The sequence below is a fragment of the Panthera pardus genome, unplaced genomic scaffold, assembly GCF_024362965.1.
Source record: "Panthera pardus isolate Hobbes unplaced genomic scaffold, ASM2436296v1 HiC_scaffold_222, whole genome shotgun sequence".
Classification (NCBI taxonomy): Eukaryota; Metazoa; Chordata; class Mammalia; order Carnivora; family Felidae; genus Panthera; species Panthera pardus.
In genome coordinates this window covers 132,198-150,490 of record NW_026526791.1, presented here as the reverse complement: position 1 = coordinate 150,490, position 18,293 = coordinate 132,198, and the positions used below count along the sequence as shown (strand labels likewise).

The window sequence follows — 18,293 nt, the reverse complement described above, 5'->3', positions numbered from 1 at the left end:
AATTGACGGGAAGAGGGGGGATACATTTGGTTCAAGGAAAGGAGGGTCCCTCTCAGAACAAGGGAAGGAATCCCTGTCTAAGCAGGGAGGCAGGACTGCCTGTCTCAGCATGAGGCCCTGGCCTGGATGGAGGACCCTTGTCAGTCCAGGTCACAGCATGTGGTGCACAGTAGTCACTCTGGTCCTAGTGAGGAAGGGGAACCCTGATTCATGGATCACACTTTGGGGAGGGCATGCTAGAGAAGGCTGGGTGTAGATAGCCAGCAAACAGACCTCAGACCAAACAGGTGAGAGGGTCAGAGGAAGGAACGGAGACCCCTAAGCACAGGCGAGGGACAGAGAGAGAAGAGCATAGGGCCTCTGTTCCTCGCAGAGGAACAGGGATGCTGTCCCCTCCAAGCAGGCACCGTCAGGCATAGTTCAGAGTCCCACAGGGTGACGGAGAGTATAACTGACCTTATGTTGGTTGATTTATTGGGAAAGGTGGTGCACAAGGGGCTTCTGTTTGCACTCATGTCTTCTCGCTGTAGTCTTTTGCCCTTGTCCAACTCCCCTGCAGACTTCAGGGGAGTAATTATTGGAAGGAAATGCAAGGATCAGAGAAAGATGGCCAGGATGACCCTGCACCCCCGGCCCTTTATTTTTCCAACAAATCCACTTCCCTGACTCTCGCCACCACCCCATGAGCACTCTCACCTTCTTTTTAAAGAAAGATCTGGGTACCACACCTTACCTCACTGTTGGAGAGGTTCAAGTCCTTGATGCTGGAGGCATTCTGCATAGTGTTGGATAGGCCATCCATCTGGTAGGGTTTCTTGTCGCTCAGGTTCGAGGGCAAAAGCTATGATGAGGAAAGTGTTAGAGTGAGGACCCCAACAGGGGTTATCTGACACCAATCTGCCTCTTCTACCTAATCTCCCACCTTTGCCATCAATCCCAGCACTGGGCCTGAGTTCTCACCTTGAACATGTTCTTTTCATGAGTCTGCCGGGAGGCAGCCATGCTGTTTCTAGGATTTGGTACCATTTCAATATCTCGGGTGACCATGTCTCCGAGAAGCCGAGGGGAGGGAATCACAAGGCTGAGATAGGCCCAGCTGGTTACAGCTTCAGGTTACCCTCCCCACATTACCATCCCCAAGTCTCCTTTCCAGACAGGCTTCTCTGCTCTTACCTGCCCTAGAACTACTTCTGTAGACATACCAGGGGCAAAGCGGTCTTTCTGGATGTTAAAAGATTGCTAGGAGACTACACATCTTTTGTTTGTGGTCAACTGCAGAGTTAGAGATGGGGTCAGTGTCTCTGAGTCTGAGGTAGAGATGGGGGATGGAGGCAATAGGTGTGGGAAGAAGATATGGGTCTGGATATAGATTCACAGCTGGTCTTGGGTCTGCATTACCTTTATCTGACCCACATTTTCTGGCTTCAGCTCCTTCTTCACAGGCTGGGGTGCATCAGAGGGGTGGACAAAGATAGATATCTGTAGGGAACCCAAGAGGGGCTGAGTAAGCACCAGGAAATCTGATCCTTGGGATCAAGCAAGACCTTGCCCCTGTCCTGCCATCTTGCCCCTAACTAGCCCTGGCCATGCCCTTGACACACACCATTTCATTATTCTCATTCCAGATCTTGCCGTTGACACTCTTCAATGCGAAGGCACTGCTGGCATTCTCAACGAAGAACTGGGCCTGCATTTTCTCATAGTGAAACTGTAGGGTGAATGGCAAAAGAAAGAATATGAGACCCAAGCCACTGCTCATTTGCCCTGTTTCTTCCCATCTGCCTCACTGTCTTCTCTTACTTGCACTGGGGTGAAGGGGACACTGCATTGTTTCTGAATCAGATTCAGCAGCCACTTCTCATCATATCTGATGCCAAATGGAATCTAAGAGTAAGAAATGGGAGAAGAGATGGGAGAAGAGATTGACACAATGGAACCCAGGGTTAAGATAAAACTCAAGCATGTCTTCCTTTCACACCTTTTGTGTGTGTGTGTGTGGGGGGGGGGTTCTTCAAAATAATTTCTTATGATAGGACAATATCCATTATTGTGAACTTTTGTACCAGTCATGGATTTCCTAAATAACCTTTCTTTCCATTCAAACACTTTCTTCAAATAATCAACTTAAGATATTTAGCATGAACTTCCTTATATAAAGTTCCAAGTGATCCTTGCTCAAGGAAGGATGCCTTAGTCTGTCTCTCCAACAGAGACCCTGGAGACTCGACCCCCTCCCACACTCAGCTTGAGCTAAACTGAGACTTCCAGGGTGGAGCTGCTACTTCTCCTTGGCTGTAGTTTCCTCTGTTCTTAGACAACCTACCCAATTCTCCCTTTAGTCAATCTGTTCCCTTTACATTGCTTCTCTGAGTCTGCCCTTACCTGATCTAAGATGCTAACTCCTAGTAATAAAAAGACGGATTACCCACTCCTCTCCCCCAGAAAAGTACCTAGCATCTCTATATGAGTCCAGCATAATTCCCTCTGTTCACCTCCTTCTGCACACTGGGTTCATTTTGCCAGGACACTCACTGTGATCTTGAACCAGCTCCTGGAGGTCTCATCCTGCCTCTCCCCCTCCATTCTTGTCTCTGGACCCTTTTGCTCTCCCTCCATGTTAGCTTGCATTTGGTCTTGCATCTGAAAACTGCCTCTCCAATGACAGGATGGAATGGCATAGGGGGCACTGTGGGGAAGTGGAGAGAAGGAAGTAATCCACACATGCTTGGAAAGTCTTCTATTACACATTCGCCCCACTGTACAATAAAGTTTGCTCAACCATTAACCTGATTCCATCATCCTGCACTCTTCCAGGTTGAAGAAGAGAACAGCATCTTCAGCTACAGGGCTATGTATTCCACTGGCTGGTACATTTCAGCTATGGTGACTGGTCACTTACTATCTTCCTCGGGTGCTCATGCAACTGTCATTTGTTGCTGGATCTCCATCTTGCTGCTGGTGGGATGAAGAATCAATGCCAGAACGGACATGCCCAGACCAATTGTTATACCTCCTTCGGTAAATACCCGAGCATCTTGCTCTTCTTTGTAAGGAGTTACCTGTGTTATTATGTCCTGAAATTGAGAATAACACATCAATGGTTCCAATATCACAAAAGGTTCCGGGGAAACATCATGGCTAATGAAGAAATATCACTGACTTTATCGTCTAAAATGAAATTCAGCACAGTGCTAAATAAGGTTGAAAGACTTCTCTGGGGCTCCACTGCCCGGGAGATGAGAAGTGGGGAGCATTCACAGCCAAGGAGAAAAAAAAAAGCACAGAGGAAAGGGTTTGGGCCTAGGGTTTAACCTGTGATGTTAGCCCTTGCTCTGCCCTTTGCAGGCTAGGTGACCAGGGACAAGTTGCTTATCATCTCTAACTCACAATTCCCTTCTCTGCCCTAGGGGGATAACCAAATCAATGCTGAAAGTTTGGTGCTATGGTTCACAGGTCAAAGGTGAGTTCCCACCTGAAAAAAGAATTAGAGAAGTGAAAGTTACATCTGATGAAAATATCCAGAAAAACTTAGAGAGACATAATATGGAGAATACCAAAAGAGAGGGGGAGAGAATTAAAGGAGATGTCCCCAGAATGAAAGAGAGGGAAATGCGGAGAAGTGGCATTTGATGGAATCTTGCTTGAGAAGTTTCCCAAAGTAACAGGATAATCAAGTCAGTATAACAATACTAATAGGAGACAAAGTATGCTTTAAGAAAAAACATTCCTAAAGAAAAGATGTACATTTCACAGTGATGTTAATGTAGCACAAACTGAGAAAATTTGTGACTGGAGGAATCAAACTAAAAGAAATATTAAAGGTTCTCCTTCAGGGAGAAGAAATAGGATCCCAGATGGAGGCACACAGATGCAGGAAAGAAAGACTAATGGCATTTGTGAATATGTAGGCAAGTCTAAATGAGTATTGACTATATAGCACCATGACACTAATTTCTTCTAGGGGTTTACATATACATAGAATTAAAATTCATGGCAATACATCGGGAGAGGGTGAGAGGAATCAAAGTGTCCCAAAGTTCCTTCATTGTCTGAAGAGCTTTAAAGAAGTAATCCACATCACACTGTGAAAAGGAAAACAAAAATTACATTATAGTCAGAAAGGTAAACACTACAAGAATGGCTAAGGGATGTTTAATTGTCTAGCCAAATGAGGTAACAATCTAATACTAAAAACAAACAAACAAACAAACAAACAAACAAACAAACAAAAAACAGTATTAAGTCATTTCAAAGAAAGGAGAGGAAAAGGACAGGCAAACCATAAGAGACTTTTAAATACTGATGGCGGGTGGGGGAGAGGGGAAAATGGGTGATGGGCACTGAGGAGGGCACCTGTTGGGATGAACACTGGGTGTTGTATGGAAACCAACTTGACAACAAATTATATAAAAAATTAAAATAAATTAAATAAAATATTGACATAAAAATACATGTGCAGTCAATATGGCATACAAAAAACAAGTTATATATATATATATATATATTTACATTAAAAGTTTCAGACTGGATATTCCAAACAGAAACACAGATATTATGAGACTGGAAGGAAAACATTCCATCAAATGCTCCTTGAAAGAAACATCTGCAAAATTTAATGATCTAGAAAATTTGGAAAAAAAAAAAAAAACTTGGCAAAATGTGTAGCATTTACTTACTGACCTCCCAAAAGCTGGTATAACCATATTACTAAAAAGAAAGGTATTTTTTTTTCAAGAAAAAAACAATTACTAGAGAAAAGAGGAGGTTTCATTATAATAAAAGGTTCAATGCAATAAGAAGCCATCAATACAAAATCCTAAATTTGTGTGCGTGTCTTAACACAGAGCGAAAATGTGCAGAGCAAACAGTGACAGTAAAAAGATAAATGGATAAATTCACGATTACAGCAGGAATATTAACACACCTCCTTGAGTAACACATAAAATGGCAGACATAAATTCCACTAGGTGGAGAATATTTTAAAATGAGAATAAAGCAAATTAATAAATGTACTTAATTGACATAGAACAGTGCAAATAACCATTACACGTGGAACATTCCAGAATAAGTCATGTGCTGGGCTATAAAGCAAGCCTCAAGAAACTTCTATGGGGGTAATACAATCTACCCTGAATAGTTGATGTAAGAGTTAAGGGTAATGGGGTGTTCTCTGCCACTCCTTCACCTGTAGTAGGCATCCAAAGAATATTAATTTACAGCAACCCCCAACTCCCTTTCCTCGCACGTGGCCAACCTAGGCCACTCTCCAAACTGTGGACCTGTGAGGACCACATAAAATCAGATCTATCCCCTCAATCAGTGAAAAAAAATCCACCTGAGCCTAACCACTTCCATAGGAGGGGAGTTTTTCCATGTGGAACTGGGATGGGAATGTCAGGGCCCACCTGGCACATTTCCTCAAGAGATTAGAGAAGAGTGAGCCTGGGCCCTCATCACCCCTTCTCTAAAAGGGGGTTGGCTGGGTGTCCTGTGGGGTGGGGTGGGGGAAGGGACCCAGCAACCCTTGTAACCTCTGGGGATCTGAGACCAAGGCCTCATGCTGGCCAACCCACCCATGGTGTGGCCTGAAGGCAGTGACCTGTCACCAATGTCCTCACAGGCTGCTTATGAAGAGAACCTGTGGGATCTGGAGCTGGAGGTTTAGAGAAGATCAAGGAAAGCTGCTGAGGACGAAGAGAGCAGGCCCCAAATGACTTTGTCAGGCTCACACAAACAAGATGGAGTCCTTACAGGAAGTCCCCTCCTCAAAGCCATGGAGAAGAGAGCCCCCGACACCAGAGGTGATTACTGTGATTACTGCCCCCTGAGTTTGCTATCAGCCTATCAGGGAACTGTTTCTAACTGAACCAGCCCTGCAGAAAAGGCCAACTAGAGTCAGGGGGCGTGGGACCCAGGTACTTGCAGCTACAAACACAGGGAACTCTGTATGCCAGGCTCTGTATCCACTTACAATACATCCTGTTCCCTCATTCTGCAAACCCAGAGAACTCTGAGTGCCAGCTGTAGGCCAGGCTCTGTACTTGCTACATTGCATCTTATCTCTCATGTAGTCCTCACAACGGGACTCCGAGATCACAGTCACAGGCTTTGCAAGGTTACTGAGACTTAATGAGGTGTTGGAGTTTTCCTGGAGTCATTCAGATGCTACCTGGAGAAACAGAGACTGCAACTGAGCTCCATGGAATGGGGGTGACATGTAAATGCATAGGTAGCCTAACTAAATTCTTGCTGCAATATGTGGGATTCGCTAAAGTTGGAGCAAGGTAACAGAATGTTCTGAAACTAATCACATGGCTGGCATTATCTCCTGTGCATCCCAGAGAGATAATAACAAACAAGCAAACAAACTACCGATACCCCATCCCCCCGAAACAACAGCAAAAACCAACACACACGCACACACACACACACAGACACACACGCCCCAGATCTGGAAACTATAAAGGAAAAAAACAACAAAAACAGAGTTTCGTGGGTCACTGTAATGAGAGTAGAATGAAATATATATATATATATATATATATATATATATATATATATATATATATAGTCAGTGTAGGTAGATGCCCCTTTAGTGGTCAGAGTGAGAATTGTAGCTCTGAATGTCTCAGACCAGAGGGCTTTGCAAGGGGGAAGGAAGGAAGGAGGCACCTGGGCTCCAGTATATCAGCCAGAAATTTCTGGAATTTCTACTTCTTTCTGGAATTTTCTACTCTGTGCCCACAATCCCTTCCTAGATCCCCATGCCCTGAGAGAGAAACTTCAGTCCCTGAGAGAGGTGAGGAAAAATCTCCACATATGAGAGTGTGAACACTTGGGTTTAGGGAAGTGTAAGACAGAAACGCACATACATACACAGATAAACTGTCAAGTCAAAGGGTGAAGTTTGTATTTGCGTATTAAACACTATCATGTGAACATTTTCATAACGTGGTAAATATATATGAACTTTTCTTGTGAATTGGTTATTATATATTTTCAAGTGTTTCTCTCAACAAATTTGCCTAATCACAAAATGTTAAACATTAAAAATGTATACATAGAAAATGGAAATCATTCTGCACCTTCCATCTATATATGATCCCCGCGCCCCAAATAACTGATATCCAAGATGGCTTATGTAAATAGATTGGTACAGATGTGTTTCTCTTTAAGTAATGTGTATACTTACCTTAAAATATTTGTGTAGTTATGTGGTTATAGATACACACTCTTTAAAATTTGCCAACACGTAAATAATGTTCTGCAAATTGATTTTTTCACTTACTTACTATGCCATCTCCAGATTGCCATTTCTTCAGTTAATGTGGTGTGGCATCTTTCCAGATGTCTGGAGAAACATTTTGCTTTTTACACAAATTATTTGTTGTCATTTGTCCCTTTCTCCACCAATAGACAAAAGCCCTTTATTTTCTTGCCCGGTAGCACAAATTCTGCAATATTTGCCAACAGGCAAATATTTACCCCATCTTTTCAAACTTTAATTTTTTTTCTTTCAATAGTGCAGAAATTGCTTTAATTTTCATGGAGTTTCTTCACTTAAAAATAATACAGCTATGACAGAAAACAAAACAAGAAATACTTAAGGTTACATCAAATAATAGTCTAGTGGGAATTCTTGATCCAAAGCCTTGAAGGCTTCAGGACACAGTGGAATAAAGCTTCAGACCGACTTCTACATCTGCAAATAATGGGGATAATAACTGAGTACTTGTTAGGTTGTAGGAGATACCATGTGAAGTGCCTCTGGCTTAAAATAATTCTCTAAATGATCATTTCCTTCCCTTGATGGAGGTTACTTTTCCTCTGCTTCTGGTTGGGCCACACACACCACCCCTAGGACAGTGCTATCCATGTGGCCGCCCCTATCCAGGCCTCTAGGCCTGAGGAATGGGATTTCATCTCCACCATCATCTTCAAGGCAAAGACATTGGGGAGAGGGTTGTTCCAGTACCCTGTTGGGTACCATAACATGAACACCTGGGAAATTCGAAACCAACTATGTGACCCAAGGAAAGCTTTTAACTCTGTTACAAAATTAATTGGACAAATTAAAGGGATGTTAAAGAAAAACAAATAAACAAACAAACAAACAACTCTTCTATCCCAAACAAGAATGTCACGTATAAAGAGATGCATATTACTGGGAAAATACATGGAATATGTTTTAAAGGCAAATGTTTAATATTCTGTTATAAAATAAATCTGATCAGTAAAAGAGTGTTATTAAAGTCTATTGAAATAATTCAAATAAGAACTATACATTACAAACTTATAAGATTTAAACATGTGTAAAACAATTATATATGCATGTATGTTTGTGTGTACATATATATTTCCATATATACACATACATGTGTCCATATATATATATATATAGAGAGAGAGAGAGAGAGAGAGAACAGTATATACATATTGTGAGCAAAATTTGGGAGAATATATATGTTCATGTAAATGTACTTGCATAGTACTATGCACAGGGAAGTATATCTGGGGAATATAAACTAAATTACCAAGGATATACATCTTGTTAGGTAACAAGATAAAGAGAATATACAAAAATATTTACTCAAATACACATTTCTGCACTGCATTTGATTTTGAAATAAGCACATTAACTTGAAATCCAAAAATAACTGATATAAGATTTTATGTCATTGTAGTATATAGCTGGTTGGAAATTTCATTACAAAAATCATATGTATGTATGTGGCCTACCTGTGTGTATCTCTATCTATCTATCTATCTATCTATCACCTATCTATCTATTCTTTTTCCACATTACGTTTGTCTCTCAATCACACACACATATGGGTTTCGTGTCATAGTTGAGAGGGGAGAGCTGGAGAAAATTCTTGCTACTGGGTTTAATGTACATGGGCTCTGAGTCACCCTTAAGGCTTCATTTTCCACAGAATCTTCCAGAAGTTTCCCTCTGACCAGGACCTTCCTCCCTTTCCCCTTCCAAGGCTCTCTGCTAAGTGATGATCAACCTGCCTCTCTAGATATGTTCAGATGGTCAGATGGCCCAGACTTCCAATTTCTGAATTTTCTCCAGTGAAAAATATTAAAAGTTATATTTTGTGTGGCGAGTGATGAAACAGTATGTAAAATGAAATCATGCTCAAACTGCTTTACCTAACCATCTTTTTCTTCTGCATGGTTTTGCAGAGAAAAATCATAGTACTAATATCACACACCTCTTAGAGGGCTGGTGGATGTTATAGGTCTTAGGTGGGAGCAGAGAGGGCAGAGGGGGTTCAGGAACTTTCTAGAATTGTCTTGTTAAGTATTACAAAGTTTTGCTCAGCATGCCAAACTGCTGTGTAAAGGATTTCCACACTGGACCTCCCAAGCGATGAACCAGGTTATAAGGTATTTCCTTCTTGCTCTATCTGGTTAGTCTCCACCCTCTCCCCTCCTGCTGGCTAATGCTTCCTTAGCCTCCAATCTCAGCTTAAGCATTTGCTTCCTCTGAGAAGTCTCAGACACACCCTTCTGGTTTGATTACCATTAGTCATGTAGTAACCCATCACCTTTACCATCTTCAGATACACCTTTCATGTGAAAGGGGACAAAAGACTGTGAGCTCAAACGTTCCCATGGGCTGTGGCTTCACACAGCAGACTGAAGATTCTGAAGTTTTTCCAAGTATTTTACCTTGAAGATTTGCCACAAGTTTGCCTCTTCTACTTTTGAGGGGAATGTCCAGGACACAAGTCAGTTCAGAAATTGAACTGTAGAGTTATTCCACAGACAACAACTAGGGCATGTACTTCAGAGAAGCTGTTGAGGCTGCAGACCGATGCTTCCTTCTCTAAAAGATCCAATAAGAGTACTGTAATGGCAATCTGCAATTTTGAGGAGGCGTGGATTTGCATGACACAGAACAAATGAAACTTCCAGAGGTAGAACTGCCAAGTTAGAAAGTTGTTGTTCATGGTGGTGGTGATATATATCTCTATCTATCTATCTATCTATCTATTTATATTTAATTGAAACATAATTAACACACAACATTATATTAGATTCATGTGTATAATATAATGATTCAACAGTTCTGTACAGTACTCAGTGCTCATCACAATAAGTGAGCTCTTAATGCCCTTTATCTATTTCACCCATCCCTTCACCCACCTCCTCTCTGGTAACCACCAATTTTTTCTCTGTATTTATGAGTGTTTGTTTTGTTTGGTTTTGTTTTGTGGTCTGATTCTTTCCTTTTTTTTCTTCTTCATTCGTTTGTTTTGTTTCTTAAATTCCACATATGAGTGAAATACTATGTTATTTGTCCTTCTCTGACTGACTTATTTCACTTAACATTTACCCTCTGGGTCCATCCATATTGCTGCAAATGGCAACATATCATTATTTTTAACGGCTGAGTAATATTCCATCACACACCTACACACACATAAACAAGCATACACGTATATATAAGCCCCATATATGTATACACCATATACATATGTATATGGATATATATATATGTATACACACACATATATATGTATACATATACATATGTATATATGTATATGCATATGTATATGTATACATATATATGTGTGTGTGTGTGTGTGTGTATATATATGTATATATATATATATATATATATATACACACACGTTGGATCACATGGCAATTCCATTTTAAATTTTCTGAGGAAGCTCCATACTGTTTTCCACAGTGGCTGCACCAATCTGCATTCCCACCAAAAGTGCACCTTTATCCTCCACATCCTTGCCAGCAAGTTTGGAAAGCTTTTAAAGAATTTGCTTTGTGGACTGCTCTGAAATATATTTCAGAGTATTTAAATGAATTTCAGAAATCAGAAAAGGCATTAAAGAAGGAAGCAAAAATTTCCATTAACCCCTGAGGAGATGGCATCTTTCTTTATATTCTCATTAATGGTGTGTATAATATGACACTGGCTGATATTTTAATCTACATAATAACATTTAATCCCTTTGACATAACCACAAAGTCCACATGGTGATTCCTTCTTTACAGATGAGGAAACTGAGCCTCGGATTCCAGGCACAGCTGAGGCTGAAGCGTCTGTGTAACCTTCACTGCCCTGTGATTTCAATAAATCCTGGCAAAGACCCTATGAGGAAGAGAATCCTCACTCCTTGAATGGGGAAGCTGGGGCTTGGGATCTCAATGTCCCACACTGCCACATGTCATGCTTCTACTCATTGGATGAGCCCAGACTGGAAACCAGGTCTTCTGAAGCAAAAGCCTTTACTCTTCCTGCTGCTTCACCTGGCCTTGCCTTAATTATTGGATGTACTTTTATAGGCTTTGTTTATGAACATAATGGAAATTCCCCCTCAGTTTAGACAGTGTGGAAAATGCATCAAAGGACGGAGGAGGACATGCAAATAATTAGTAACACCATAGAACACTCACAAACCTAGTAAACTTTTAAGGTGCTCTTTTGGATACCTGAAAACTATTTAAAAATCTAGCTTCAATTTACTGTGACTATTTGAGACAATTCTTTGTTTTTATTTCTGTTGTTTATCACCTGGATATCTATCACCCAGATGTTGCTTTTAACAGAGAAGGAAAGCTATATATCATTTCTCAATGAAAACAAGTTAACAATTGTAAGAATGCCATTGTCAATCCCTGGAGGAAATATGTGTTTCTCAAAACGGATTTGTTTTCTCCAAATTAAAGAGTTTCATTTTTAATCATTACAATTAAAATCTGCATTATGACATGTTTGCTAATATGTAACGCAAACTACGGAGTTTGATGTTAAAATGAAGATGTCTTCATACACATACATGGGTACTTTGAATGAAACCCTTGAACTTAATTAATTTGGCGGCACACCAAAATCCAGTTTAAGTACCATCCATTACTCTCTCAAAACAAATATGGCCAATACAAAGCAGTCCTTGACCTCCCATCGAGTCAATCCATTTTCAGTAGCTGGGAAAAGAAACTATTTGGCAGAAGGCACAAACACAGCTGTTTGTTTAAACTGCAGAGGTGAAGGTCCATAGTGGAAGGGAAATTGACTTTCTACTGGTGAAAGTACCATGTACACATTATACAGTATATGGAGTGCTAATATCAACATGAGAAGAAAATGGTTGAAAACCTCAAACATGACAAGCTCTCCCCCTGTAGAAATCCTAGGAGGCATGTGTGATAATGCATTGTTATGAGCATAGACAGCCACTCCTCACTTACTCCAAACTTACTCCAAACTCCTCACCTTTTACTGGCTACCACAGTCTAGGATCTGCCTGTTGTCTCACTTCCTTGTGTGAAAACGTCTCCCCCCGCCCCCCGACAAATTTAGTCTTTTCTTCTGTGCTGGCCTCATCTTTAAGAGAGGGTAGAGCCAAATCTCACTGGTTATACACCTGTGCACAGGAGTGAGGCAGATCTGGATTTGAGCCCTGTTTCCATTACCTCTTAGCTCAGTGGCACCCAAGTTTGCTCACTATGCACTCAAATGAAAAAATATATATAATACAATATATATTAAATATTATATATTTAATTTATTATATAATACTTAATATATAGTGTATATATTTATTTATAATATAAATATATATTTAATTTATTATATAGCATTTATTATATATATTGTATTATATTATATTATATTATATTATATTATATTATATTATAGAGAAGGAGTGCAAGAGAAGGAGCCTTTATATCTGTATAACTGATGTGGTCACCCTCACTGGCTCCGTCTACACCTGGTTTTGTCCACACCAGAAATCTCTGTCTCTCTCATTGAGAATGTGAAGTCTCTCAATTTTTTCTTGCTGCCTACCCAACCATTCTCCATCACGAAATCACCTGACACTTACAGCTGGGTTATACTGTTCTCATGCTGAACATCACCCATCAAAAAGAACACCAATATCAGACTAAGCCACTCTGTGACCATGATGAAATGAGATAAAAAAAAAAAAAAAAAAAAAAACAAGATCACAGTGAATAAAGTAAAGTTGCAGGATGCACATTCCGCAATTAGTTGCACGTCTATACACTAACAGTGAACCATCTGAAAAAGACATCAAGAAAAGAATCCCATTTACCATAGCATCAAAAGCATTAAAGTACTTATGAATCAATTTAATCGAGAAAGCGAAATATCTATATGCCAAAAACTATAAGACATTGATGACAGAAACTGAAGAAGACACAAATAAATGGAATGATAGTCCACGTTCACAAATGGAAAGAATTAATATTGTTAAAATATCCATACTACCCCCAAATAGTCTATAGACTCAATGCAATCTCTACCAAGATACCAATGCCATTTTCCACACAAACAGAACAAAAAAGGCCTTAAGTTCATATGGAATCACAAAAGACCCAGAATACCTAAAGCAATTTGAGAAAGAAGAACAAAGCTGGAGGCATCACACCTCCTGATTTGAAACTGTATTACAAAGTCATCATAATCAAATGGTATGATATTGGCATAAAATATACACATGGACAAATGGAACAGAACAGAGAGCCCATAAATAAACCCGTGAATAAATGGTCAACTAATATCTCATAAGAAAGCCAAGAATATTCAATGGGGAAAGGATAAGCAGTTCAAGAAACGGTGCTGGGAAAACTGGACACTCACATACAAAAGAATGGAATTGGAGCCCTATCTTATACCATTCACAAAATTTACTGAAAACGGAGCAAAGATTTAAATATAAGTCCTGGGACCATAAAAGTCCCAGAAGAAAATACAGGGGGAAAGCTCCTTGACAATGTTCTTGGTAATGATTTTTTGCAAATGACACAAAGGCACAAAAGCAGCAAAAGGAAAAATCCACAAGTAGGGCCACATCAATCAACAATTAAAAGGCAACCTGTGGAGTGGGAGAAAATATTTGCAAACCATATATCTGATAAGGGGCTCTCATCCAAAATACGTAAGGAACTTACACAACTCAATAACGTAAAAGTAATAACCTGATCAAAAAATGGGCAAAGGACCTGAATAGACATTATTCAAAAGATGATATATAAAGGGCCAACAGGTATATGAAAAGGTGCTCAACATCATTAACCATCAAGGAAATCAAATCAAAACCACAATAAGATTTCACCTCACACCTGTCAGAATGGCTACAATCGAAAACAGGAGAAACAAAAAGTGTTGGCAAGGCTGTGCAGAAAAGGGAACCCTCTTGCACTGTTGATAGGAATGCAATCTGGCTCAGCCACTCTGGAAAACAGTTAAAAAGTTAAAAATGGAACTGTCCTAAGATCCAGTAATAGCATCACAGGGTATCAACCCTAAAAATACCAAAACATGAATTTGAAGGGATACATGCACCCCTATGTTTATAGCAGCTTTGTTTACAATAGCCAAATTATGAAAGCAGCCCAAATGTCCATCAATAGATGAATGGATAAAGAAGGTGTGTGTGTGTGTGTGTGTGTGTGTGCATATATTTTTTCATCCATAAAAAAAGAACAAAGTCTTTCTATTTGCAATGGCATGGGTAGAGCTAGTGAGTATAATACTAAGTGAAATAAGTCAGTCAGAGAAATACAGATACCAAATCATCTCACTCATATGTGGAATTTAAAAAACAAAATAAATGAGCAAAGGGAGAGAGAGCAAGAGCGAGAGCAAGAGTGTGTGTGAGTGTGTGTGTGTGTGTGTGTGTGTGTGTGTGTATGTGTGTGTGTGTGTGTGAGAGAGAGAGAGAGAGAGAGAGAGAGAGAGAGAGAATATCAGACAACCATGGAGAACAAACTGATGGTTACCAGGGGAAGTGGTGGTGAGTGGAGGGATGAGTAAAATAGGAGATAGGGATTAAAGGGTGCATTGTTGTGGTGAGCACTAGGTGATGTATGGAGTTTTGGAATCAGTATGTCATGCATCTGAAACTGACAGAACACCAGGTTAACTATACTGGAATTAGAATAAAAACTTAATTAAAAAAGGAACTACACTGTGTATAAACCATCTCTCAAGCAACATCTTCTTTATTAAGATAGAAATTAAACTTATGTGTAGGAGCATATGGGAATAGCTGTGTAGGAGCATATGGGAATAGAAACTATACTGTGTATAATGCATCAACCCAACAACTTTCTGTAAGATATAAGTGCTTTTCAGCATAGGTGTAGAGGCATTTGGGAAAAGCTGTGTGGTTAACTACTTGAAAATATACCGAGTATAAACTGTCCTTCAAAACACACACACACACACACACACACACACACACACACACACACACGATGAGATTTTGCCTCATGCCTGTTAGGATGGCTATTATTAAAAACACAAGAGATAACCGGTGGTGACAAAGATGTGGAGAAAAGGACATCCTTGTGCTCTGTTGAAGGAAATGAAACTTGGTACAGCCACTGTGGAAGACAGTATGGGAGTTCCTCGAAAAGTTTAAAATAGAACTACCATAAGATTCAGCAATTCCTCCTCTGGGTATATATCTGAAGGAAGTGATAGCACGATCTTGAAAAGATGTCTGCATCCACATGCACACTGCAGCATTATTCGCAACAGCCACAACATGGACTCAAACTAATTGTCCATCAATGGATGAATGGATACAGAAAATGTGATGTATATATACACAATGGAATATAATTCATAAGAAAGAAGGAACTCCTGCCATTTGCAACAGCATGGGCGAAACTTTAAGGCATTCTGATAAGTGAAATAAGACAAAGGCAACTACTGTATGATCTCACTTGTACATGGAATCTAAAAAAGCCAAATCTGTAGAAACAGAGAGACGAGTGGTGGTTGCCAGGGGCTGGAGGTGGGGAGAATGGGTGATGGTAGCCAAAGGGTACAAACTTCCAGTTTTAAGATTAATAGGTTCTGGAGACTTAATGTACAGCCTGCTGACTACGGTTCCCAATACTGTACTGTATACATGGAAGTTGCTAAGAGAGTAGATTTTCAATGTTCTCACCACACGCACACGCAAAATGATAACTATGTGAGATGACGTGTGTGCCAACTAACCTTATTGTGGGAATCATTTTGTAATATGCACATATATCAAAGTGTCACGTTGTACACCTTAAACTCGCACAACGTCATGTCGATTATATCTCAATAAAGCTGGGGGTAAAAACAACACAAAATCACCATGCGAACCACAAAAATGACTAAGCACCCTCTTCTCCTGGTTAAAATAAGTAACCAATGCCTCTTTACCAATTACAGCTTTAATCTTGCTCTATGCTTCTCTCCTTTCAGATAAAATTTATCGCTGTACCCAATCAAAGAATCACTCCCACTTCCTGACAGCATTCAATATGGACCAGCTCCCCACTTCCTTGAACCTCCTCCACAATCACTGAACACAAGTCCAAATCTTATAATACTTCATTCCTTTTTTAATGAATATAATTTATTGTCAAGTTGGCTTACATAAAACACCCAGTGCTCATCCCAACAAGTGCCCTCCTCAATGCCCATCACCCACTTTCCCCTCTCCCCCACCCCCCATCCACCCTCAGTTTGTTCTCTGTATTTAAGAGTCTCTTGTGGTTTGCCTCCCTCCCTCTCTGTTTGTAACTAATTTTCCCATTTCCCTTCCCCCATGGCCTTCTGTTAAGTTTCTCAGGATCCACATATGAGTGAAAACATATGATATCTGTCCTTCTCTGACTGGCTTATTTCGCTCAGCATAATGCCTTCCAGTTCCATCCATGTTGCTGCAAGTGTCATGAGTTCATTCTTTCTCATTTCCAAGTAGTATTCCATTGTATATATAAACCACATCTTTATCCATTCATCAGTTGATGGACATTTAGGCTCTTCCCATGATTTGGCTATAGTTGAGAGCACTGCTATAAACATTGGGGTACACATACCCCCATGCATCAGCACTCCTGTATCCCTTGGGCAAATTCCTAGCAGTACAATTGATGGGTCGCAGGGTAGTTCTATATTTAGTTTTTTGAGGAACCTCCACAATGTTTTCCAGAGCGACTGCACCAGTTTGCATTCCCACCAACAGTGCAAGAGGGTTCCCGTTTCTCCACATCCTCGCCAGCATCGGTAGTTTCCTGATTTGTTCATTTTACCCACTCTGACGGGCGTGAGGTGGCAACACAGTGTGGCTTTGATTTGTATTTCCCTGATGATGAGTGACATTGAGCATCTTTTCATGTGTTTGCTGGCCATCTGGATGTCTTCTTTGGAAAAGTGTCTATTCATGTCTTCTGCCCATTTCTTCACTGGATTGTTTGTTTTTCGGGTGTGGAGTTTGGTGAGTTCTTTATAGATGTTGGATACTAGACCTTTTTTATTTTATTTTATTATTATTATTATTATTATTATTATTATTTTTAAATTTACATCCAAATTAGTTAGTATATAGTGAAACAATGATTTCAGGAGTAGATTCCTTAATGCCCCTTACCCATTTAGCCCATCCCCCTCCCACAACCCCTCCAGCAACCCTCAGTTTGTTCTCCATATTGACGTATACTAGCCCTTTATGTGATATGTCATTTGCAAATATCTTTTCCCATTCCGTCGGTTGCCTTTCAGTTTTGTTGACTGTTTCCTTTGCAGCACAGAAGCTTTTTATCTTGATGAGGTCCCAATAGTTCATTTGTGCTTTTAATTCCCTTGCCTTTGGAGATGCGTCGAGTAAGAAATTGCTGTGGCGGAGGTCAAAGAGGTTGTTGCCAGCTTTCTCTTCTGGGGTTTTGATGGTTTCCTGTCTCGCATTCAGGTCTTTCATCTTTTTTGAGTTTACTTTTGCGTATGGTGTAAGAAAGTGTTCGAGTTTCACTCCTCTGCATATTGCTGTCCAGTTCTGCCAGCACCATTTGCTAAAGAGACTGTCTTTTTTCCATTGGATACTCTTCCCTGCTTTGTCAAAAATTAGTTGGCCAAACACTTGTGGATCCAATTTTGGGTTCTCTGTTCTATTCCATTGGTCTATGTGTCTGTTTTTGTGCCAATACCATACTGTCTGAATGATTTCAGCTTTGGAGTAGAGGCTAACGTCTGGGATTGTGATGCCTCCTGCTTTGGTCTTCTTCAACATTACGTTGGCTATTTGGGGTCTTTTCTGGTTCCATACAAATTTTAGGATTGCTTGTTCTAGCTTTGAGAAGAATGCCAGTGAAATTTTGATTGGGATTGCATTGAATGTGTAGATTGCTTTGGGTAGTATTGACATTTTGACAATATTTGTTCTTCCAAACCATGAACGTGGAATGTTTTTTTTCCATTTTTTTGTGTCTTCTTCAATTTCCTTCATAAGCTTTCTATA

At 40.1% G+C, this 18,293-nt stretch overlaps 1 protein-coding gene across 1 annotated transcript; it reads right to left on the bottom strand.

Moving 5' to 3' along the window:
• Positions 1 to 296: 296 nt before the first annotated feature.
• Positions 297 to 5,807, bottom strand: LOC109260345 (nuclear RNA export factor 3-like). The gene is made up of 8 exons (XM_053888577.1): positions 5,574 to 5,807; positions 2,900 to 3,074; positions 2,533 to 2,686; positions 1,801 to 1,884; positions 1,604 to 1,708; positions 1,399 to 1,479; positions 734 to 841; positions 297 to 560 (listed from the first exon to the last, which is right to left on the bottom strand). Exons 1-8 carry the CDS (start codon positions 5,575 to 5,577, stop codon positions 297 to 299), a joined length of 975 nt encoding a protein of 324 aa, XP_053744552.1. The 5' UTR covers positions 5,578 to 5,807.
• Between the last annotated feature and the right edge of the window lie 12,486 nt (positions 5,808 to 18,293).